Source organism: Nomia melanderi, chromosome 4, assembly GCF_051020985.1.
Source record: "Nomia melanderi isolate GNS246 chromosome 4, iyNomMela1, whole genome shotgun sequence".
NCBI lineage: Eukaryota > Metazoa > Arthropoda > Insecta > Hymenoptera > Halictidae > Nomia > Nomia melanderi.
Genome location: NC_135002.1, coordinates 7,506,599 through 7,531,676, shown reverse-complemented (window position 1 = coordinate 7,531,676; position 25,078 = coordinate 7,506,599). Strand labels below are relative to the sequence as shown.

At 40.6% G+C, this 25,078-nt stretch overlaps 1 protein-coding gene across 2 annotated transcripts in view; it reads left to right on the top strand.

The window, feature by feature from the left end:
• CARPA (Carbonic anhydrase-related protein A) overlaps nt 1–25,078 on the top strand; it is a 248,319-nt gene that overhangs the window by 168,674 nt on the left and 54,567 nt on the right. For both annotated transcript variants that reach the window (XM_031994020.2, XM_031994019.2), the window contains exons 3-4: nt 959–1,095; nt 23,993–24,184. In XM_031994020.2, the coding sequence (XP_031849880.1) occupies nt 959–1,095; nt 23,993–24,184 (329 nt within the window). The remainder of the gene's footprint in view (nt 1–958; nt 1,096–23,992; nt 24,185–25,078) is intronic.

Sequence of the window (25,078 nt, the reverse complement as noted above, 5' to 3'; positions counted from 1 at the left end):
TGAGAAATTTAACTTTCTTCGCGGCTTGGCCGCATGGAATCGATACCGAGGAACGCCACGGCCGAGCGGGCCGAGCCTTTCTTCCCGTGGAATTTATATGTCGACGAAACCTGGGCCGCGATCTTCTACTTGCTCAGCGTTTTCGGTACTCTGTACTGGGTTAATGTTACCCGCGACTTTTTATTCCCTTTCTTACCGCCGACCATGCATTTCGAAATCGTACCGTTAGGAATCATAGGTGAACGTCACTTTAACGGTTTCCGCTGGTCTCGGGGTAATATTGTACTCCAATGTTTTGTTATTTAACCCTTTGCGGACGAGAATTTTTCGAAGCTTTAATAGCTCGTTCCATACAAAATTTAACTATGTCTCGAAATCTTAAATATCAGAAAAAAACTACGTATCAATCTCTTATTGTTTGAATAATTAAATTATTCATTCGCAGCTTTCGATTTTAGACATAAAACCTCGAAGTCGTCATTGGCACGACGTTCGACTACAAAGGGTTAACACTGTTTTTCAAAATATTCAAGTTTCCAAGTTTTCACATTTTTTCATTCTCGCGTGGAAATAGTCGACTTTACGTGTAAAAGAATCTGTTCAGGTTTTTATTAATTAAAGGCGCTATTCACAATGAATAGAAATTAATAACAGCAACATTCTCAGACATTGTTTAGCTATTCATTTTTAAAGCTAGTCACATTTAGTTTCAAATGTTTCTCATATCGTAGAAAATATACGAGATACATAGGTGTTCGATACACCCGATGAATTGCAATGTTTCTTCCATTCATTTTATTAGGTTTTTTATTAGGGTTATAGAACCAACAGAAGTTTATAAAGTTTGAATGAGATGGTAAGCTGAGATGGTAATCCCGTTAGAATACAATTGAACGATTCACATTTGGGATCAGTCCAGAGAGAAATGTTAACGTGTCCGTTTTCAATTCGTTTCCAGGTACTTCATATTGGGGACTGATAAATCCCCAGTGGTCTCTGTGCAACAAAGGAAGGAGACAGAGCCCCATCAACATCGAACCTGACAAGCTCCTCTTCGACCGCCACTTGAGAGCCGTGTCGGTCGACAAACACAAGGTAATTTATCGAGTGTTTCCGTTTTTTTCTTTCTTCTCTGTTTCTTAATTCTTCTCCGTTGTACTTCAACTGCGGAATCTCCCCTTGCAATAAAAACAAAGAGGTGTTGAATGGGCGGCGTTACGATGAAGAACACAACGGGGAGATTACGTGAAAATGCGCGGCACACCGCTGTCTTAATCAATGTGAAACGCCACGTATTAATTAAGTAAATCGTTAACCTTCGATGGAACGTGTCTTCAAACGAACGACAGGTTTTTCAAGTATTTTGTCCTTTTTTATTGTAATATCAAATCATCGGAAAAACTTAAAGTTTCTTGTGACATTCAGCAAACTAGGGATCGTTGCAGAAATAAAATTAATAACGATAATAAAGAAACTGAAAATGATATTATATGAAAATATAAATTTTCATAATATCAATGGCCAGTCTACCAAATTATTATTATAAACACCTCAAGAACCGTATCCTCCATTTAATTATGGCATTCAGATTTTTTTACGATTGCAGTACCCGTTATCGGCGAGATCGATGCCGATTTCCTAGGATCGGTGAACTCTCATTACGAGAGACAGAAAGAGAGAGAGAGAGAGAATGAGAGACAGAGAGAGAAGTGAAAGGGTGGATTGGTCGGGATGAATAAATGTTTACTTAATGGAAGATTAGTGTTTCTGCAGCCTTAGGGGTATTACCAGGGTAGGCGGGCGGAGGTGGGCCGAGCGGGCAGGATGGACGTTAAATAGGAAGACTGGTAATTAATGGATTTATTATCGAATTAACGAACTCGGCTGGTGAAAAATGGACAGAGAGAACGTGGAGAGAGAGATGGAGAGAGAGAGGGAGAGAGAGGGACTGAAGGAGAGAGGGAGAGAGAGAGAGAGAGAGAGAGAGAGAGCAGCCCGCAGTGAATTCGAAATCCATTACTAGACGGCGACAGCTCTGGGAATACCCTTCGCGGGAGAGAGCCACTGGTTGCCCGAGTTGAATGCGCTTTTGCCTCGATAGAAAGTCTCCGCGCGAAATAAATCATCCGAAAAATGTTAATTTTCACTTTAACGCGGCCGTCTCCTGTCTCCGGCGTCGATAGTGACGATACCTTTCACGAGTTCAACGTCTTCCTCTCTTTATTCGCGTTGTCCACTTCGATTCGAGTTATTTCCGAACGGTTCGGCGAGAGATTCCACTGTATTTAAGAAAATGGAATAATGTATGCGTTGGGGAATGAGGATTGATGTGTAATGGATAGACTGTTTAGCGGAAATTGCTTTATTAGATAGGTACTTGGGAATTGGTAACAGGGTTTGATGAGGTTTTCAGTTTACTTTGGATCTGATTGATGTCTTTAATCAGTTGAGGAGGGTTCTCTTCTGTTCTCTGTGGTATCATTTAATTAACTAGGTGTTGGTTAATAGCGTTTTAAAAATTCAACGCGAACCCTGATTGTGTTCGAGATTTAACTTTAAATGTGGAGTTTGGAACATTGGAAGTTTGGAAGTTTGGAACTTTGGAACATTGGAAGTTTGGAAGTTTGGAACTTTGGAACTTTGGAACTTTAGAACTTTGGAACTTTGGAACTTTGGAACTTTGGAACATTGGAACTTTGGAACTTTGGAACTTTGGAACTTTGGAACTTTGGAACTTTGGAACTTTAGAACTTCGGAACATTGAAACGTTGGTACATTGAAATTTTAAAACTTTGGAACATTGGGACTTGGTATTCTTCAACTTTAGAACTTTTAATATTTTAGAACTTGGCAACCTGTGGAAATCGAAAAAGGAATACCTTTTAAACAACCATATTACAACTATTAGACTTCCGCAGGCACTAAATTGCGAGCGCGCTGCTACCAAACGGGAAGTAATGGAAAAAAGATGGATCATTGATTTCAATTCAGAATCACCGGGAACAAACGGCACCGTCAGAGATCGATTCTGCTTTCGTTCGCTTCCACGGTGGTCCAGCGTTTCGTGCGGCGTTTTATCGAGCCGCGTTACGCGGAAATTAACGCGGCCGCGCCGATTTACGCGTCGCCATTTTCCCCCTGGCTCGGCGCGTGAAATTGATGCGCGTCGACGGGCCGCCTCCTCGCCGCCGAAGAGCCGCGTAAATATTGTAAATCTCGTCGATGGCGACACCGCGAACAGTAATGCCCTCCTCCTCCTCCTCGTCGTTTGATTAATCGTCGAAGGATAATTAATACGAACCGGTTGAACGGCTCGGTCGAACGCACAGTTTTATACAGACGAATTTTAAACCTTTTACCGTCCAATAGCCAAAATTTCAATATAACACATCTTCCGCTATAGATTAAATTGTACCCATTCATACATACAGTTCTCATTTTTCTATAAATGTTAAAAATACCGATACTATAAATACTAATCCAATTATATTATACACTTCTATAGTATTCAAATATTCTGTCACCATATAACTCCGAAACGTAAACATTTCGAAACTTCCTATAATAATTTATTAATACCATTTATCGTAGGAAATACCTGGTGCTAACTTCTTTCAAAATTAAACCGTATACGATAAAGTCTCTTTTTTATAAAAATGAGCTTCCCCTGCAATGAGTAATACTACGGTTAAAGGATGTATAAATACATTTGTCCAAATTATCATAATTTTCAGTTGAAACGTTGTTAACTTTAATAATATAATCATCCACCTTCTTCTCTAAGCTTGTATTCAACGGTATCTCTAAATATTATCCAGAAAAGAAATGACAGAACATTTAGGAGTTTAATATTGTTTACTCGCGTATCCGCGAGACGCGAGCCCGAACACTCGCGAATCGCCTCTCATCCTCTTCCGCCGTGAATATTCATCGAAGAAGATTGGAGTTCCACTTTTCAGGCACTCGGCCGGCCCCGTGTGTATTTGCCGGAATCCTTGGAACGGTTTAGTTCCATCTGCCTTCAGATGAAGGCGGAGAGGGGCCCGGGCAATTTGTTTGACGGTTCAACAACGATCGCCGAGACTGAAATGATAATTTTCCGAAGCCTGGGCCCGCTCTCTGTAAAAGCAGTCGGTCCGCAAATATTTAGTCTTCAACCGGCGTGTTTTTCTTTCATACGGGATTGATTAATCCGTCGAACAAGCCGGCCCCGTGTTGAACCTACTTCTGTGTTTCGTACGTAATCGTGTTTGCGAGACGAGCGTTCGATAACATTAACCCTGGAATTACCGGAACCTTTTCTTTCCACTTTGAATCCACGCTTCGCTTCGATAACTTCGAATTATACGCGTTCCCTCGTGTGCGTAAGTTATAAATTCCTTAATAAATCTGTAAACTTTGCTTTACGATCAAAAGGGAATGTATTATTAATATTGAAAACCGTAGATTCGATGCTGGTTGAGATTTCTATATAAAAACATTGTATTGGTCAACTTGCAGTGGATCGACATCACGTAACACTTTTAACACTAGAACTACCAAGCACTGAAATTCACTTTTTGAAACTTCTCTATAGAAACTTCAAGAGTGCATCTATTGAGACTTTAATTGATTCAATATTCAATCTGCATATTGCCATATCAATTTCTTTAATAACTCCCAGAGGAGCATCTGCTATTTCTTTAATAATCCCGAAAAAAAGAAATTTGGAATGGGTCATTTTGATCCGTTTGGTAGTTCTAGTGTTAACAACAAATTTCCTAAACAGTAGAATAATTTCCTAAACAGTAGTTACACTTCATTAAACGACATTACCAAATCAACCATTTCCATTTCCAAAAACAATTAACCGATCTATCTCATCAACGATATTTATCTCGCCGAAAAAACACTCCGCCATTCTTCCCATTAAAAAGAAAAACTCAAACCGGTACAAAAATTCAAATTGTACGGAATCGAATGAAACGGTTTCGGGAGCAGAAACAGCAAAAAAAAAGGCTAGGAAGAGGGACAGAGGGAAAGGAAATTCCGTATCGTTTTAATGGAATGGCGGACCGTGCGTTTCCGGCAATTTAAAGAATTTCCGGATCCCGTGGGCGAACCAGCCGGATAATCCTATAGGTTAGTTGTCCCTGAATATTCCTAGGCTCGCGTCGAAACGTATCGGCAAGAACACACGGTGGGGTGGGGTTGGTCGATTTGCATAAAACAATTTCCGCAGGTGCAGTTCCGCATCCGCGGGCTCTGGAACAAACGTAAAATTCTCGTGTCGCGTTATGTCGTCACGCGAGTACGCGATAAGAACACGCGTGCACCTCGCAGCCCCGCCGGCGCGGCGTAACGTACTGAATAACGTTGTTCCGTGAACACCGGCCCTAATTGCGTCGCGGAATGGAGATTATGTGTCGATCTAGCATCGATTTTGCTGCCGACGGGGGGCAAAAAACGGCGAGATAAGCGATATTTACGGGCGGCGGGTTCGCCGCGAATATTCATTCACGCTTTCGGCTTATCGGAATCTTCAGAATTCCACGGGTGTGCGGGAAATTCTTTGGAAAATGGAGATGTCTAGATACAACTGTATTTTCCATTGTTTTCGTTTCTGTGGATGTTGCAACAGTTTTATGGAAACTGACTGTTTCTGAGAAGTGCTTCTTTTCTGAGTTTTTTGTTATTTAAGTATGATTGATGTACCATTTTCAGTGTGTTGGAGCGTTAATGGCCACGGTGGTTGATGGTAGAAGCTTTTAACGTGTTTGACTATACGGTGCTTTATGGATCTTTATGCTTTCTTATTTCATAGTATTTTGATATAAATTAGACAATTAATTTCTTCGGTTACCTCCAGCATATATTTTCCACGTCTCCCCGTAACGATATAAATTAACACATTCGAGTCTTTAGCAGCGCAATCGTTTTTCTTATGGATGTAAATCATTGAAAAACAAAAATCGCTTGTGAATCGAGCAACGCGGGTATTTCGCATTTCGTCAGGAAACTGGATCGCGGAAGACGTAGAAAATTCCGAAATGTTGGAGCCGATATTTAGAAACTCGGCGCATCGAAATATTCGCGGTGCTTCGAATGTTTTGTGCGTCGCGCGCGCTCGTAAATACCGGAGAATATCAGATTACAATTCGAAAAAATGGCGATGTAACGGTTGCATTCCGGCGAATCTTTTCCACCCTTGAAAGCGAATATATTGAAAATTGGATGGTATTTAACGGTAAGGTAGTAAAATACCCCCGCGCCCGAAACGCTTTACGAGCACGCCGCGTGCCCACTTTTAATCATGACGTCGGCATGATCGTCCGATTGGTGTAACCATTACCGCGAATGGAAAACCCGTGGAATTCCGATGATTTCGTAAAGCGTACGGTTTCCGATGAAATTGACTGATTAAATATAACCGGCCAACGTACCGGAATCATCCAGTTCGATCTACAGCAATTATGTATCATCATACGTTCACTCATATATTCTCTGTATAATTGCTATAAGTATCCATACGAAGTGTGTACAATAAATAATACTAATGTTTACTTCTACCTGCGACATGATTCGGTATGACATGATTTAATATAATTTATTCAGCGTTAATAAAGTCCACGCTAATAGTATTATAATAGTTGTAATAGTTACATGTAATAATTAATATTATCGTTAATCCCGTTAACATTACCAGTCACACGAATAAATTACTAAATAACATACAAACAACTTAACGTTAATGGGAACATCATTACAAAAAATATTAATATTATTACAATAATTTTAATATTCAATATATAATATTGCCGATTAATTCTATCACAATAACATCTTAGTTACACGAACAAGCTAACGAATATACATATAAACGCATCAACATGTACCGTCGGTTCAAACTAGACCCAACATTCGCCAATCGAGGTTTAAATCACATTCTAACGTTTCTAATATCCAGATACAATAATTAATGCCACCGTCAACTCTGTCACGATCGCATCTCAATTACACAAACAAGCTAATAAATAAGAAAATACACATAGAAACATATCAACATCTACCATCGGATCAACGAAGACCCAGCGTTCGTCGCCCGAGGTTCAAACCGCGAGTATGATTTATTACGAGTCCTCGCGGAAACATTATCTAATCGTCCGGCAAGTCGATTAATCATATTTCTCGTGAAAGAAACGCACGATAAAGGCGAACTTCCGGCGGACCACGGTCGCGATCGTGGGTTCCGTTCACGTGTCGGCGATCATACGGTAACAGCTGATACGGCCACGTGATCCGTTTCTATCCGCGTTCTCGCGTCCGACGTAACAAACGATGGCTTCCGCCTTTGAGGCCGAGCCGTTTCGCGCGCCTTTTACGAAAACCGGACAAAGCGCACGTGCCCGAGCCGCGACGCGACCGACCGTCTGCTGCCTCTCAAAAGAGACAGCCGGCTGTTCCGCGTGCTTGCCGCGGCGAAACGCTTCGCCCCGCGACCTTTCCAGGGGAAACTTCCTTTTGAACGTCTCGCGGGGAGAAAAGAAACGCTCAGACCCGCCGGGAAATGGAAAGCTTCGCAAAATTGTTGTTTCTCGAGCTTTCCTTTTTGTCCCTTTTTTCCTTTTAGTTTCGGAGAGCGGTCGCGCGCATGGAGGTTTTCGCGTTGCGGAGATAGTGTTTAAATGAGGGTTGAAATTGGTGATTTATTCAGATCTGGGAATGTATATAGAAAGAAATGATACTGTTAGGAAATGGAAAACTTCGCAAAATTGTTGTTTCTCGAGCTTTCCTTTCGTCCCTTTTTTCTTCTAGTTTCGGAGAGCGTCGCGTACGTCGAGGTTTTCGTGTTGCGGAGATAGTGTTTAAATGAGTGTTGAAATTGGTGCTTTATTCAGATGTGGGAATGTATATAGAAATAAATAATATTGTTGGCGGTTATTTCAAACGGTTTCTAAAGCTTCGGTATCAATGTTCTAATGGAATTTCAATCGAAATTTTCATATAGAAACACTGATCGAATCTTCGTCTGTAATTTCTCCACAACTTCCAGCAACACCAACCTATTAAAACTAATTTCACGTTCCTTATAATGACAATTGAATAATAATCATTTCAATCTTCCTGTTTCCGAAAAATCAAAATTGAATAGACTCCTCGAATCAAAACCATAATAGAATATTTCAAACGCGACGAACTTCAATGTCACATACTTCCTTTTACACCATTCCGAAGACCCTATAAGTGTGACGAAAGTAGCTCACATCGGAAGTTTCGCTGAAGGCAACAATGCTGCCGCAGAACGTTCCATGCCCGACTAATTAAACAATCCCGCCGTTCACCTTCCCCAACTCGTGAATCCCGCACGCGAAAGCAACGTGGCAAACGGCAACGGCAAACGACTTGGAACCGTGTCATTTTTCGAGTTTATCAAATAATACCGACCCGCGAAGTAGCTTTCGCGCAAACACTCGTCGCCGGCGCTCGTTTACATTTCCGGCCTTTTCTTCGCTACCCCGCGCCCCCGACTCTTTCATTTCTGCCCGCCGCGCTCCATCGTTCGCGGCTGAGAATACCGCTCACGCTGTTCCACGGCCTCTGCGATACATTCCAAGGGAAGGAGGGACTTTTGTTTCTTCTCATTGCCATCTCGAGTTCGTCGCAGCGGAACCACTTGTTAGGGCTGCTCGAAGACCGAGCTCGCGGCGGTCTCAAACGGAGGCAGGAGTTTTCTGGGACATCTGCGGGGGAGAAAGTTTCAGAAACGTCTTGGGCGGAGCTGGATAAAGAGCAAGGTCCCCGACGGAGTTGATTTATTAACGGGAAACTTTACCCGCGGTTCCCGGCGAATTTTTTAGCGATAAATAATGACGCAGGATCCGCGGCTCGCTGTCTCCGCGCTGATTAAAGTTTCGGGATTGGTCGTTCGATATGATATCTTGGTCTGCGGGAGGACTCGGGAACGTTGGACATTGGAATTAAGGATTGTGGAAGATTGGAAGTTGGTTAGTTTGAATTTTTGGTCGGAAGTTCGGTATAATTGAAAGAGGTGAACGATTGATTTACTTGACAAAGGAATTTGTTTAACACTATTTCTACCAGAGAAAGACAGCTTTTGAAATTTTAACTTAAAATGATTTTCTCAGTGCAATTATTCTTTCTCGATTGAATTTTGGGCATTTCCTGCAGTCGATTTTATAATCGTTATTGGAAAAGTCGAGAAGTCAATTCGGAATTAATCGCTGAACTTGGAAGATAACTTCAAGTGAAAAATTCAAGTCTTTTGACACCTTCGGTGGAAATAGTGTTAACTCACTATTTGGTAATTTAGTCATTCACACTTCGACATGATCAGTAATCAATTGAAAATTACCAAAATTACTTTCTCCATTTTCTACTACTAGTTCTTACATTGCTCATTTGTATACTCGTCCATAATTCTATCAATCTTTCTACTATCTCATCAGCTAAATACTCAATCAACCAATTCCTCCTCGCACCGCACACAATTACCAACTCTCCCAATAAAACCACCCTTCCCATCTCATTCCGGTCCGTTCAAAAAATTCTTCGCTAATGCTACTCGGAATCGGTCTCCGAAACTCCAGAATCGCCTCGTTAACCCCGTTAACGAGATCAACGCGTCGTGTCGGCAATTTTTCCCGAAACTCGGGGACCCGGTCGCAAAGTCGATAAACCGCGGCCGCCGTTATACATCAAAACGTTTCCCGTGTTCCGCTGACGCACGTAGCCTCGCCGGAAGTCCAGACAGGCCGGAGGATTCTCCCTTGAAACAACGCGCGGCCGTTCGATCGCGAAATTACGCCCCGCCCCGGCGATCTCCGGCGATGTTCGACCGGTGGACATTTTCTGGAAAATTCCGGTGACCGATCTGTACCAGAAAATCGAACCGAACCGCCGGTCGCGCGGAAAGGGATGGAAATATCGTGGAAAATGGGTTGAGAGAGAGACAGAGACAGAGACGGTGGCTCAGCTCAGCCGAAGACGTACGTTCGACTCGATGCGGCGAGGTTCGTTCTATTGTTTAATTTAAGTGCCAAAGTTTAAACCGGGTTAAACGTCGTATAAATTCACGGGCCAGCCCCCTCCGTCCACGGCACGATTCCGGCGTGGATACGGAACGGTCCGACGGCGCTGTTTAAGCAGCGCGAGAACCAGATGTGACGTCATCGCGGTTTCCGGGCCGCGGTCTCGGCTGACGATGTCCATCCACGCGTTTTTCTCGCTGGCCCGGACCTTGTCGTGAGTTACTTCTGCCGACTGCGATTGTTCGGAACTAATTTCGGCTGGATGATCGAGGCAGACTGAGATTTTTTATTTTTTTTATTTTCGGCTTGGGGTGAATTGTTGTTTCGTGATGTTCCGGTGATTTTGGGGTAGAGGGATTCTATTATTTTGTTGATTTTTGGTTGGTTTCAGATAATAGAGGTTGTACTGTTCTTTTTATTTTCAAGCTTATTTCGGGTTATCCGGGTTGAACGGTTTCCTGCTCTTAAATTGACTTTGAGCAATAGGGATTCTATTTGTTTTTGGTTTTAAGTTGATCTTGAACAATAGATTCTACTCTGTTTTACTTGTAAGTATATTTCAGGTAATAAGGCTTCTATTCTTTTCATTTTTAAGTAGATTTTATATAATAGGGATTCTATTCTCTTTTGCTCGTCAGTTGATTTCAAGGAACAGATTTGGAGGTTATGTTTGAATTTGATTGGACATTTGATTTTCCGGGTATGACATGAATATGACACGAGTTGTTCATCGATAAAAGAATTTTTCTTGCTCGTTCACGATGCGGAGACATATTTTTACCGAATTATTAAAATTCCTTTTCGCTATAGGATCAAATTTAAACCGCTAATAATGCTTTTCGCCGTGGTAAACTTCTCTTTTGCATTTTTAGGTAGATTTTATAAAAGAAATACAGAAATACCTTTCACGCTTGATTGATGTTTTATTTTGGCTTTATTATATAAATATAATATGGATTATAAATTTGAAATGGTTTTCAAGGATAAAACGGGTATTGTGCGTGGTACGGTGTATTAAATTCCACTGTTAATTGCACGTTCGCTACGTCTATTTTAAAGTAGAAATGAAATGTAAATATTCGCGCAAAATTAATATTTCCGGCTGCTGTAATATTTAAACGCAATCCCGGCCATATTGTTTTTGACATGATAAAATCGCTTTAATATTCATGCGAGTACATATCATTCCAGATCACTTCAAAAACGCCAAAATTTTATTTGATATATCGCATTTATGAATAACTCCAGTCGACTGATAATAAACAATTCATTTCAATAATACCTTCGACGTTCTCGAGAAAAACAGCTTTTATCAAATACTCTAATTATTAATAATTAATAATTAATAATTAATAATAATAATAATAATAATAATATTACTAATATCATTCTAATACCAGTATTCAATTAATCCACAATCATTTCGCACAAGCTTCTCTTCTTCGTCAACTCAAAAATAAAGGTTAGACCACTATTATTCCGAGCCACCAATATCAATCTTTCATTACCTGAATAATTCAATCACACGTCTGTAGCTGCCACTTTTAGATATCGAAGCTCAAAGTATCACGACAACATTCTTAACCTTAAACGGTTTGAAGGCAGCGGATTAATACAGGAAACATATTAATATTCTATTTATTTTCGCTGTCTCTCTTCATTCGACCGGTTCCAGGCTACGGTCGAACCTCCACGGATAAGGGATAGCGACTGAATTGTTAAAAGGAGATCTGGAAAAAGAATAGGAAGAGGAAAAACAGAGGGAAACAGCGCCGAACGATCTCCTGGCGCGCGTTTCAAACCTTTCCGCGGGCATTTCCGCGGAAGGCACTTTGTGCCCCGCCCGAGAAATTCGAACTGTGCGCGCGTTTCTTCTCGCGGATCGTCCCGGAAGACCCAGCGCGAAGATGAAACGGCCGCGGTCCGCGAAATTGCGAAAGAATCCAACCTTCTCGTTGGCCTCTACCTCGCGAATTTCTTTTTTCACGCTGTCAGCTGGAAATGAGGCGATTAAACGCGACGGTCGCACCTCGCCGCGTTTGTAATCTTCCTTCCGGGGCGGTTGCGACTTTAACCGTGATTTATAATGATAATTGTAATTAGAGGCGCGCGAGTGTTTATGCGAAGTTAGGCTTGCCGGCGTGAGCGATCCCTTTTTGGGGTTGTTTCGGTGAACCGGGACTTGTTCTCGTGGAAATGTGGAAGAGGTACTGTTAAAGGAAAGCATGCTAACGCCGGCACTGTTACATTCGTGAATATATGTTCATAAATATGTTCATTAACATAAGGAAAAGAATCAGATATTTGATATATTTTTAACAACCTTGTCGCAAGTAGTTTTTTCAATGAATAAATGTAGAAAAGATTAGCCACACGTTAGTTAAGAAATAAATGTGCAAAGATTGATGTAAATTTGATCTATTGATTAGTAGAATCTGAAGGGTTTGCGAGTGGAAATTTGTTGAAGTTTCCATTGAAATTGCTAGTCTACAGGTAGGAATTGTAACAACAACTGAATACTCCAACTGTGGAAAACCATGTTTCCTTAGGGTTATACAGCTAGACATGGGAGTTAGAATTATAATAATAGATAAATATCCGTACAGTTGCCGAACTTTGAAAACTGGTGCAACATTATTATTATTATTAGGGTATAGAACACGAATGGATATTATATAATTATCGTTATAATCATATTCTTGTTATATTCTTGAAGTTCATATTTCCAGTTACTCGTTACTCATCACGACGAAGCGACGAAAAACTTTCAGCTCGCTTAAAAGTGGCAATCTAAATTAGTTGAACGTCGTGTGTAGTTCGTTATCGACCGACGAAACAACCGTCGTTATCACTGCAGAGCAAGGTATAAGGGTAGAAACGGAGCAGAGGCAAAATACGGGGAGACAAGTTAGCAGCATCAAGGTTTTGTCCTTTGTATCCGTGGTTCCTAGTTACATGCACGCTTATACCCGGAAGATTAATAGTTACATTACCGGAATACGTCAGGCCAGATCCATTTGGCCCCGCATCGCGATGCTTCCTTAGAAATTAATATTCAAAACGGCGCATTAATTCCGCGGACACGCGAGACTTGACCCATTAATAATCCACGGATAATTTGCCACTCGGAGCGAATATAGTCGCGAAGAGCGAAGATTTGATTAGTGGAATTGAAAGGGCAATTCCTAATGAGAACATCCCCTAAATTGTACAGTAAACGATGATTTACAAGGTATTCGAAAGAAAAGTTTAATGAAATATAATTGTTACGTATAATATAGTAATCTCGCGATGATACGGCTTGGTAAATTCTGTAAAAGTATTGTGGGAATATTGTGATAATATAATCTTGTTAACTTTGTGAAAGTAATGTAGTAACTTGGTGTGAAAAATTTGCGAATTTTGTAAAGATAATACAATTCCAATGCAAGGAGATAATAGAATTTGGATTACTGGTTTCAATTTTCTTCTGTCACTTTTTAATTTGCTCTTACAGGTGAAATTTCTTCATTCCTGTCGGATCATACAAACTTAATAAGAACATCCTCTAATTATACAGTAAAGGATGATTTACATGGTATTCGAAAGAAAGGTATAATGAAATATAATTGTTACATATAATATAGTAATCTCGCGATGATACGGCTTGGTAAATTTTGTAAAAGTATTGTGGGAATATTGTGATAATATAATCTTGTTAATTTTGTGAAAGTAACGTAGTAATTTGGTGATAACATGCTTTTGCGAATTTTGTAAAGATAATGTAGCAATCTTGTGATAATATAATTCCAATGGAAGAAGATAATAGAATTTGGATTACTAATTTCAATTTTCTTTTGTTACTTTTTAATTTGCTCTTTCAGCTGAAATTTCTTTATTCCTGTCGGATTATACAAAGGTACATTCTACTTCCGTTCGTCGAGCCGTGTGCGATTTCATTCTACTCGCTCACGCGGAATACACGACCGCGGTTGCTTCTCCTTATGTCTGACAATACGCAGCCCTGTTCTACTGAATGTTTATCCAAGCATACGCAGACCCTCTCTGCTTTCTGTAACCTGTTTGAATTTAAATTTCCCATTATGCAGGATATTTGCTAAACAATTCACGTAAAACTCCGTATCATAGACGATATTAATATTATCACGGAAAATATTAAACGTACATGTAGCGGAAGTAGTAGCGCACACGTTGGACATTTAGAAATGATCATAAATCGGTTCAAAATTCATCTGCCTTCAACTATTCCTTCATTTAAAAAACATTGAATCAATCTACCTCTTATCAAACTTCTATATGAAACTCCTACTATAAAATTTTCAATTTTTAATATCAATCTTCTGCTATTAAATTTGTAATTTCTAATATGAAATTTTTACTACTACATTTCTAGCATTAAATCTGTAATTTCTAATATTAAATTCCTATTGCTACGTTTCTACAATTAAATTTATCATTCCCAATGTTAGGTTTCTACCGTTCAATCTTCAATTTCTAATATACAAACGATTATTAATCACACCGGCGCAGAAATAATTCCTACATCTATCATCTCTAGAATCAGATCTCCAATACCTTTTTTTACATCTTTCATCTAACCCACGTTTTTTAATTCCCCTGTGATTCTTGCAATCTCATAGGAATTCTGCATCACTTACACTATAAGCGCACGTTACTCTCGCTTTAGAATTCCCTGGTATAAATTCCCTTCAATGCTTACCATAATAGAAGTTGCAATAAGCGCAACGGTCCGCGCGGTCCAATGCAATCCAGCAGGCATTCTTTATCAGTCGGGGTAATTGAAGCCGTGCGTTTCGATAAACCCGGGACTCGAGGAACCGTCGGTGGAAACCGTTGCTTATAAATCGTCGTAACCGCCATATAAACAGAAACGGTTGTTAGTTAGCTCGCGTGCGCCATTGTTCCGTCGGATCGAAACCGGTTACAAGGAGCGCAGCGTTTCCTATTTGAACGCCGCGCGCGGAAACGGACGAATAAAATATTAATTGTCAAACAGCGCTGTGTGTACAGGCTCGCTTAGCTCGAGAATTAGTTGGCGGGGCTGAGTTGATAATCGTTGCACGGTGATTACGTGATCGAATGCGTTCTCTTGGACAACGTTCCGTGCGAGTTTTACTAGAATTGGTATTGGTATTTGCTGCGATGTCGGAGCTTATGCTTTGTACCCGACGGAAGTGTAAACGTTAGGAGTATGTTTGTGACTAATCAATGGAACATATGTTTTTTTGAAAATTTGTATTTACATTGTGAGTAATATAATAGTTGAGGGAAGAAGTAGTTAATGAAAGAAATAGAAAGGAAATTTTGGGAGATTTTGCGTTAGACTTTAAATCTCCAAATATTGAAATATCGGAGCATTAAAATCTTAAAGCATAGAAATCCCGAAATATTGAAATCTCAAAATGCTAAAGTCTCAACGCATAGAAATCCCAAAATATTAAAATCTCGAAGTACTAAAATCTCAAAGCATAGAAATCGCAAAATACTGAAATCTTAAAGCATAGAAATCCCGAAATATTGAAGTCTCAAACTACTAAAATCTCAAAGCATTGAAATCTCAAAATGCTAAAATCTCAACGCATAGAAATCCCAAAATATTAAAATCTCAAAGTACTAAAATCTCAAAGCATAGAAATCGCAAAATACTGAAATCTTAAAGCATAGAAATCCCGAAATATTGAAGTCTCAAACTACTAAAATCTCAAAGCATAGAAATCTCAAAATACTGAAATCTCAACGCATTGAAATCCCGAAATATTAAAATCTCAAAGTACTAAAATCTCAAAGCATAGAAATCGCAAAATACTGAAATCTTAAAGCATAGAAATCCCGAAATATTGAAGTCTCAAACTACTAAAATCTCAAAGCACAGAACCGCAAATTATTGAAATCTCAAAGCATTGAAATCCCGAAATATTAAAATCTCAAAGCATTGAAATCCCGAAATATTAAAATCTCAAAGCATTGAAATCCCGAAATATTAAAATCTCAAAGCATTGAAATCCCGAAATATTAAAATCTCGAAGTACTAAAATCTCAAAGCATAGAAATCGCAAAATACTGAAATCTTAAAGCATAGAAATCCCGAAATATTGAAGTCTCAAACTACTAAAATCTCAAAGCATAGAAATCTCAAAATACTGAAATCTCAACGCATTGAAATCCCGAAATATTAAAATCTCAAAGTACTAAAATCTCAAAGCATAGAAATCGCAAAATACTGAAATCTCAACGCATAGAAATCCCGAAATATTGAAGTCTCAAACTACTAAAATCTCAAAGCACAGAACCGCAAATTATTGAAATCTCAAAGCATTGAAATCCCGAAATATTAAAATCTCAAAGCATTGAAATCCCGAAATATTAAAATCTCAAAGCATTGAAATCCCGAAATATTAAAATCTCAAAGCATTGAAATCCCGAAATATTAAAATCTCAAAGCATTGAAATCCCGAAATATTAAAATCTCAAAGTACTAAAATCTCAAAGCATAGAAATCGCAAAATATTGAAATCACAAACTGCTGAAATCAAAGCACAAAAATACAGATTGCCGATCTGTATCTCGCGGCGTCTCGTCCAATCAAGAACCTAATAGAGTAAATACATTGTACCCAGAAAAATCCTTCCCCGTCTCATTGAGGGGAGCACGATGAGCAGCTCCGCTGTGCCACAGCGCGCGGTGCATCCCCGCGCGATCTACCCCAAGTATCTACTATATTTGCTCTTCATTCGGTTCCCAAAGTAGTCTACCTCGATAAACATTTGCCGTCCGCGTCGCGGCTCCACCAATGTTCGGATCCCGTGGCTTGATTCCCGGAGCCGTAGCCACGGGGACAAACAATCCCTTTCGTCGCGTTCGATTCTTTTCGGCCGGGGTGAGCCCAATTGCGACTCGGCAAAGCGGAATCCCTCTTCCCCAGCAACGGAGGGAGCGTCCCTGCGTCGATCGCGCGAAACTTTCCTTTGATCGGCCGAAAGTTCACCAGGAACGTCGTCTACGTTCTCGAAAAGAAACTTGCCAGTCGCATTAATCACCGACGCGCCGATGAACTTTGCCAGGAACATTTGCTGCGAATGGTGCAGACGATAGAGGACGGATGAATGAGTTTGACAGTAAAATAAAAACTAGTTCCTATCTTTTTCAATAGATGAAATCACAAGATTATAGTGTTGAATCCATTACGCTGGATAATTTTCATTTAGAACTGTAAGAAGATGATAATATTCGTTAACGTCGCCTTTTGCTACGATTGTTGCTTCAATTTCTTTCAGTAGATGTACTTTCAATACACTTTGGGAAATTTATTCATATCATCATGCCTTTGTCATACTACTGTCAAACGTTCCATTAACGTTCATTACGAATCCCTCCAAAATATCCTTCAGCAGCTACCATATCTTCTCAATGGAGACCCAAATGATTTCCAACCCATTCAAAGATAATTCATCTTTTCTTAAAAAGATAGTAAACGTTTTTATACACCCTATTCGCAAAGAATAAATTAGAATCCTCCTAAACCGTCAAACCATTAAGAACCGATCATTGAATTATAGAATTATCAATTCACCCAAGTATCTCTAATACATAATTCGACTATCCATTCTTTCCTTTGATCGGCCAGAAGTTCAGCAAAGCGAAGGGTGGTCCAGGTTCCCGAAAAGAAACTTGCCAGTCGCATTAATCACCGACGCGCCGATGAACTTCGCGAGGAATATTCGCGGCGAATGGTATAGAGGTTAGGGAACGAAGGATGGAGAGAGGCTCGGGTTTTCGCGCGGACCTAACCTGTGTATCAGGTTCCTCTTTCCCTTTCTACCGAGACCTTTGGCGAATTCCTCGGTTCCTGCGGGAACGAGCCGCCAGAATCCGTGATGACGATTGTTCGACCCGGCAACGACTTCCTCGAGGGGGATGATCCGTGCCTTACCCTCTTTCGGCCTTCCTCCGGCTCCCTCACTCCATCGAAGGCTGAACTTTGAGCTTCCCCCGAAAGAACGACGCCCTTTGTACGGAGATTCTGTCTCGCGGAACTGCCTCGTGAGTCTTCTTCCGGCGGCCCCATTGATCCGAGTTCGGAGTCGGTCCTCCACAGGGAAAAACGAATGGGATCTTGTTTCGACGAGGGTGCGGGTGGATATCATTGTTCGATGGAGTTTTATTTTCGGGACTGAATGATGTAAATGATGAGGTACGTTTGATGTTTGAACGAAGTTTTGAAGTCGATCAAGGGTTATCTCTTGAGTTATGATCGTTTCGTCGTTAGCTTTTAGATGGTGACTACTCTTTTACTATTGTTCGGTTGTTACGGTTATTTTTATAGATTACGATTATTTCTTTATCGTTACCTTTTAGTTTACGATCATTCTTTTATTGTTATGTTGCAAATTGTTTACCTAGTTTCATGGCGGGTGTAGAGAATTTCGGATTGGTCAAGGTTCTCTTCCTCTTATTATTATTTCCAGTGAAGGAACGTGGTTTCGACAGAACTGCGATGAAAATTTATGGTAAATAATGTACGCGGGAGGAATGAAACGTTAACGTTTTATCAACATTCTCTCCTCTCCTCGATTAACCAAAAGATTCCGCTTGATCGCCGTTTCATCGAGGGTTAACATGTCCCGGCGAGAGTACAAATTACAGCAGACAAAAAGGGAGTTGCATCGCGGCAGAGGAAGCAGAAGTTAGGGGAGTGGAAGCTGAAGGATAAACAGGAATAATCCGACGCTTTTTAGGAGCCGGAATTCGACGTCGCCGGGACGAAAAAGTGGAAATGCTCGGCGGCCGTTTATCAGAAAAATGCTCCGCAAATTTTCTGCCTGTGGGCCAATATTTCAGCCGGCACGCTCGGTACGGAGGTCCTTCGAAATTCACCGGCGGAAACGTCAGGAATGGATAACTGTTTCGTGCTGCGTAGTCACAGTTTGCGAAACCTGCCGCAGCAACGGGACCGAATGCATCAGAAGCTCTGAGGTGCATTAAAAATGCAATAACAATGACGAGATGGAAATAGCCGAGAGGTGGTCTCGTTCATTTTTCAATACGTCGTTCAGATTGCAACGTACGAATAAACATTAGAAACGTCACGCACATCGAAACTCGGAATTTAACTTATAAAAATGAATACACCTTAGGAACATTATAAATTTCTCAAAAGAAATATTCAAAACAAAATTGCTCACGCCATGATAATTTCAGAATTATTCACATATTCCAAACCTAACAACCTCTATTAACAGCTCTTTCCATATTACCACGAAGGCATCCTTTCATTTACTTCGCCACAACTCTAATAAACATTCTCTCAATAATCTAACCTCAATCCACTCCCCCAACGAATCATCGACAATAAACTATCTTCATCAAGCGCAGCACTGAAAGAAACCATAAAACAACGGGTTAAAGTAGTTTCGCCGAGCACAGCCGCGGAAGGAGTCATAGGGCAAGAGGTTAATGGGTCGCCGGGACGTAAGGAGTGGATAAAGGCGACCGGTAGTTCCATGAAAACGGGACGGAAAGTGAGAAAGGCGCGGAAAGGTGGCACAGAAAAGATACAGGACACGAGGAAGATGGAGAAAGACGAAAGACGGCGAGAGCGACAGGGAAACGGGGGGAGAGAAAGAGAGAAGGGGAATCTATTGCAAAATAATAAGTCATCTCCGGGCGACTTTTGCCGACGCCCCGTCCGCGGGACTGGCTTCTCCCCGAGGTTACCTCATTATTTCTAACTGATGACGCCATAATTCAGCTTCCCCGCGACGTACAAGAAAATGGACTTCCCGGCCTCGTCTTGCGCCCGGCCGCGCCGCGCGACACGGCGCAACGGTGTCTGGCCTTGCTATTCCGTCCAATTAAATGCCTAATCAATTATCCGGCCCGGGGACCGAGTTCACGCCCTTTCTTGCTCCCGGCTACCGAAACACGCTCGCCTTCCTGCTCGAACGCCGCTGCGACGCGTTTTCGAGACCCCGGACGGAATTATCGCGGCATTGAAGCCCGGGAACGGCATTTTCCGTGTCTGCGGGCTGCTTTTCCGCGCGAGATTGATTTTATACGCGGAGATTTGTCGCCGAGGGCACTGTGATTCGGGGAATGTCGGGGAATTCGCGGAGAAGTCGATTGGAACGCGTTGGGAAGATTTTCTGACGGTTTGTGTATTGTATTCAGAGGTTTGGAGTTCTTCTGAAGACGGCGTACGGCACGATCATTGATTTCCTTGAGCTTTGAATGATCGCGGGTGAATTTTTAGTGGGCACTGAGAGTCTCGATGTGTTCAATCCGGTGAACTTCGATAGGTATCGGTAACAGGCGTTTTTGCTAGTATTTATAAATTGTAAATTATGAACTCTACTATTAATTCTATTATTCACAGCAATAGTCTATACTTGCACAAATTACTGATTTCCAAACGCTGTTACCTCAGAAACAAAGTCTAACAAAGAAGCTAAAATTATTCTACACCTACAACTCGTGTTTTTCATATAGAATCAGTTTCTCATAGTTCCACCCCAATTTCGACACCTCGCACACCTTTATCTTCTATTCAAGAGTTACGCAGTTGAACTGAATACATCGTTTCAACGCGATTCCATTTCTTTATTAATGCTTCGCGATTAATCACGACAACCAACGGCTTCAGTTCTCCGGGACAAAAAAGGGATGAAAGAAGTTGAACGACAATGGCAAATATTATCGGACCGCCTGCTTTTTATTTCCCCCGGAGTCAAATATTAAATTCGATAAAAAGCGGCCAGTGTATCGATTATCGATGCGCCTAACAATTTCAATAAATTGTGGGAAGTGTTCCACCTCGTTAAAATCTCCTTTTTTTCCCGGCCGCTGATCGTCAATGCGCAAATTCCTGTCGCGCGGCGCGGCCGCGATGTATTTTACTTAGGCCGACACCCGATTTTCATATTCCGGCGTTCCGTTTCGATCCGCGCCGCGCGTACCGCCCTTCCGCGAGCGGATTCCATTTACGGCGACGATTCTTCGGATTCGCGGCACGTCTTCGTGAAATTTTCATGCCTCCCGAGCCGGGTAACGAGCACTGAAATCACAACAACACCGGTCGCCTCTCTTTTTCGGCGCACGACCGACTCGATCGTTTGCCCGAACATGGCTAATACTAATTCACCGATCGAATCTAATATTCGAATTGGATGGAAGCTCGAGTTGCTCTGAATTAGTTGATTCAATCATGCCGTGCTTCAAAGTTTATAGTATTGTTTAAAAAATGGAAATACGTAGACTGGCGACAGATTGTTTGTAATAAGATTTTTATCAACTCTTGTTATTTTATTAGTCATTCTCTAAGAAACGAGATGACGCTAAGAAAATAGATCGATCGGTTAATATGTAATTATTTGTGAAACATTGAGGTACTGTTCGATTGTTTCATATTGTTTTAATTCTAATTTCGATAATTATTGAAGTCTTTTATGTAGACGTAATAAAAGATTAATGTATGTTTTTCGATTGTTCGTTTAGTATATTGTTCATCGTATCACGATTGCGATGGCCGATAAATTGCTACCTAATATTATATCAAAGTGATTTAATGCGTCCCTTTGTTTCGGCCGCGTTAATTATCGCATTCTCTTCTGCGCAAATAGTAAGCAACTGATTTACTACTTTTAATTATTAACCGAATATGTCACTAATTACCCTGGCATAATTGGGTAACTAATCAATCATTTTGCCGGTGTTATCAGATTTATCATATGGCTCTATGTGATTACTAATTAATAAGTTACTGCAGATTATGTATTATTACTGTTACTAGTTCAAAATCCTCTACCAACGAATAATACCCGTTTAATCAATTCACCAGTGCGCGCATTATCTCAGATTTTATGAAATCGTGATCCCCTTAATCTCCAGTTTAATATTGCGCAGATATAAATCTTCTAAAAATTCGAACTTTATTAATTTCGCATATTCGCGCAGCGCCACCCACAACATTTTTCTCGAAATTGTTCTCGTCACTCGCATATCCGAGGTCTTAATAATTCGACCGTTGCCTAAATGAAAATAAAATTCCTGCCGCGTGAAATTTCATCGTGTTCGACGATTCAATCCGGCGCGTCTCTATGAGGCGTTAATTAGAAGCTTAGCGACGGGAAAAGGCCGAAAATGAGAACCGCAGAATCCAAGGTAGAGAGTCACAGGGGGGGTAATTTAGGGAATGGGGTGAAATTTCGTAAAGCCTTGACCGTGTACAGACTCATCTCCCGGACTTGCGACCCAGACGCGAGATTAACGCTTTGTACGCAGCCCCGTGACTCTGAAGCACTGTCGCGAAGCGTTTGGCAAAGTTTCTTGCAATCAATATATTTTTCCAGTTAATATAGTCGCTTAGAAAAAATCACTCATCGCTTATCGTCTATTGAAATACTTACAATAACATATAAAAACGATCACATTGCAAAATTTAGATTTTATAGCGTGAAATTATTCATTAGAAGTATATTTCTTATAAAAATTATATAAATCAAAGAGTCTAACATTTAATTATGAAAATAGGTAAAGCGATATTCGCAAAATTTCAATAATGAGTTTTATTTTCTGCGTAAGAATTCTAAAAGTTGGTACGTTTGATAAATTATTAATTATAACAATTTATATATTTACATTCATGAAATTTAAGTTCTAAGCAATTCAACGCTGTTAGATATTTATTCTACATGGAAGTAGCATAAAACAAATTCAAATCTCCCAGATCCGGTTCCTTTTGTTTCAAATATCGACGAATCTCCGGAAAAAATCTTATGAATAATCTCCTATGCGTACTCCCGAATAATAATCACAACTATCCAACTTATAATACACACCCTCCACTCGAGTAATCCTCTTACAACTATTACAACTATTTTCTTAGCGAAGTACTTGAAATTCCGCGGATCGTCCCGAAGTTCAGGCCGAATGTATTATTTTACAAAATGAAGCGTGCACTTAGGGTTGAATAATTCATGGATCCATTACTTCGTAACGCGCTGCTGGAGCAAAATTAGCCGGAGATACGGTTGTCAACTTTTAAAAAGCAAGAGTGGCCCTCGATCGATCGGAGACAGCCCGTCGTTATAATGGACTTTAATCCCTTGCGCTGGAAAGACGTACCGCGCGCGTCGAAACGTTTCTATTCCCAAATTGCCAATGAAGTTTATAATAATGCAAAAATATTAAGGAAAAATACTTTCTGAATGAACAGTCGTCCGACATCTTCCACGGGACACCGTGATGCAACGGGCGACCGTGGGCTGAAGTTTCCCGGGGCATAACGGTGATTTAAATGAAAATGATTCGCTCGGACTCGTAATACGGGATAATTGCGTTTCGCGTGCGACATAACAGAATTACGCCGTTTTAGTTATAACTCGACCGCTGCATCGCGCCGCCTTCTCCTTTCCCGCGTATCGCCTCACCTGTTTCTCGGTGCTTCTTTTTATTCGCCTAACTTTCCACCGCCGCTTGCGAAAGAACGACGGAAAAGCGAGAAGTAAACGAACACGGATGAAAAGAACTGTGAACCATTTTTAAGATTCATTGAAGAAACTCGGCAATGGGGATTTATATCTTATGATTCTTCAGAACTGTTAGAATCTGTGGGATTATCTTGTTCTTTAGGATTTTATATGATCATTGAATGGTATAAGGGAGATGACTATGAACTAGGGAAAACACACTCCAAGAAAAATAATTATATTCTTTGTTAAAGTTGTTCGAAGTGTCCGTTCAATATATAATTTATTTGCTGCTTGAAATGTGGTTTTAATGGTTTTCGTACTTGGATATGTTTTTTTTGTTGTGGTTATGTTAGTTCTGTAAGCTCTATTGGTTTTCAAATTTATGGAAGTATGAAGTAAGAAGGAATTTGTGAAATTTCGATGAATTCTTGATTTCTGTGTTTTGAACAGAATTTAAAGACCTCGATCAATTTCCAGGTTTCCGGGCAGTTGCACAATACCGGTCAAGTCCTGCTATTCAGAGCGGACCGAGATGCGAAGGTTCATGTCAATATAACGGGTGGACCGTTGGCGTATCACTATCAATTCGAAGAAATCTATATTCACTACGGGATGGATAACGATCACGGCTCGGAGCATCGTATCGATAACTACGCTTTTCCCGCTGAGGTGAGTGCGAACGCCAATAAAGCGCATCTTTTATATCTACCAACATTATCATCGTTATTACGTGTCGTTTCGCGCGAGTAATCTGCAAATCCGTGTCTGTAGATTTTATACATTATATCATACATTCCTCTATTTGGGAAAAAATATTAAACAGTTGAGGTATTAAAAAGACGAAATTTTCAGAAAATCGTAATATTCGTGATAAAAAAAGGTAAATAGATTTATTGTAAATATGAAAAAATAATACCTTAATTAATAGGACGAAATAAATGAAACATTTTCGCACGAAGAGTTCGAAAATCCCTTTGTAAATGCTTGAACGACTCTCAGGAGACCTGAATATTCATAAAAACTAAACAAGCATCTTTCAAATGTACCGACATGTTACGAATAATTCTATTCTTTTATATTTCTCCGTTTGAAAAAGAAATATTGAATAATGCAGTAACACGAAACACTAGAAAAAACAGTCCAAGGTTTACGTTCGTGGTTTCAAAAAATATTACAAGAAAAGCGCGGTCCACAAAGGACGAGGAGGCGGAGGTGGGAGGCTGGGGTTCGCAGGAAAGGTTATATGCGCGACACGCAAATTTCATCATTGCGGGAATGCTACAGGAAATTTCGGGCTCGTCCGTATTCGGCTGCGAGATTTAATATCGTTGATCCACGGTCCGACAAAACCCGGTACAATTCACTTACGAAATTGGAAAAGTGATTTCGCGTCGCTTAGATAACGAAACGAATTCTATTACCCCGGTCGCCGCGGAAATTCGCCCCGCAAAAACCGAAAACAGCGCGGCCGAAGCCGGCGGAGGAGGAGGAAAAATTCGGACGGACAGGAGAAAGAGGAAGAAATGAAGATGAATAAACATAGGAAACCGGCGGGATGAACGG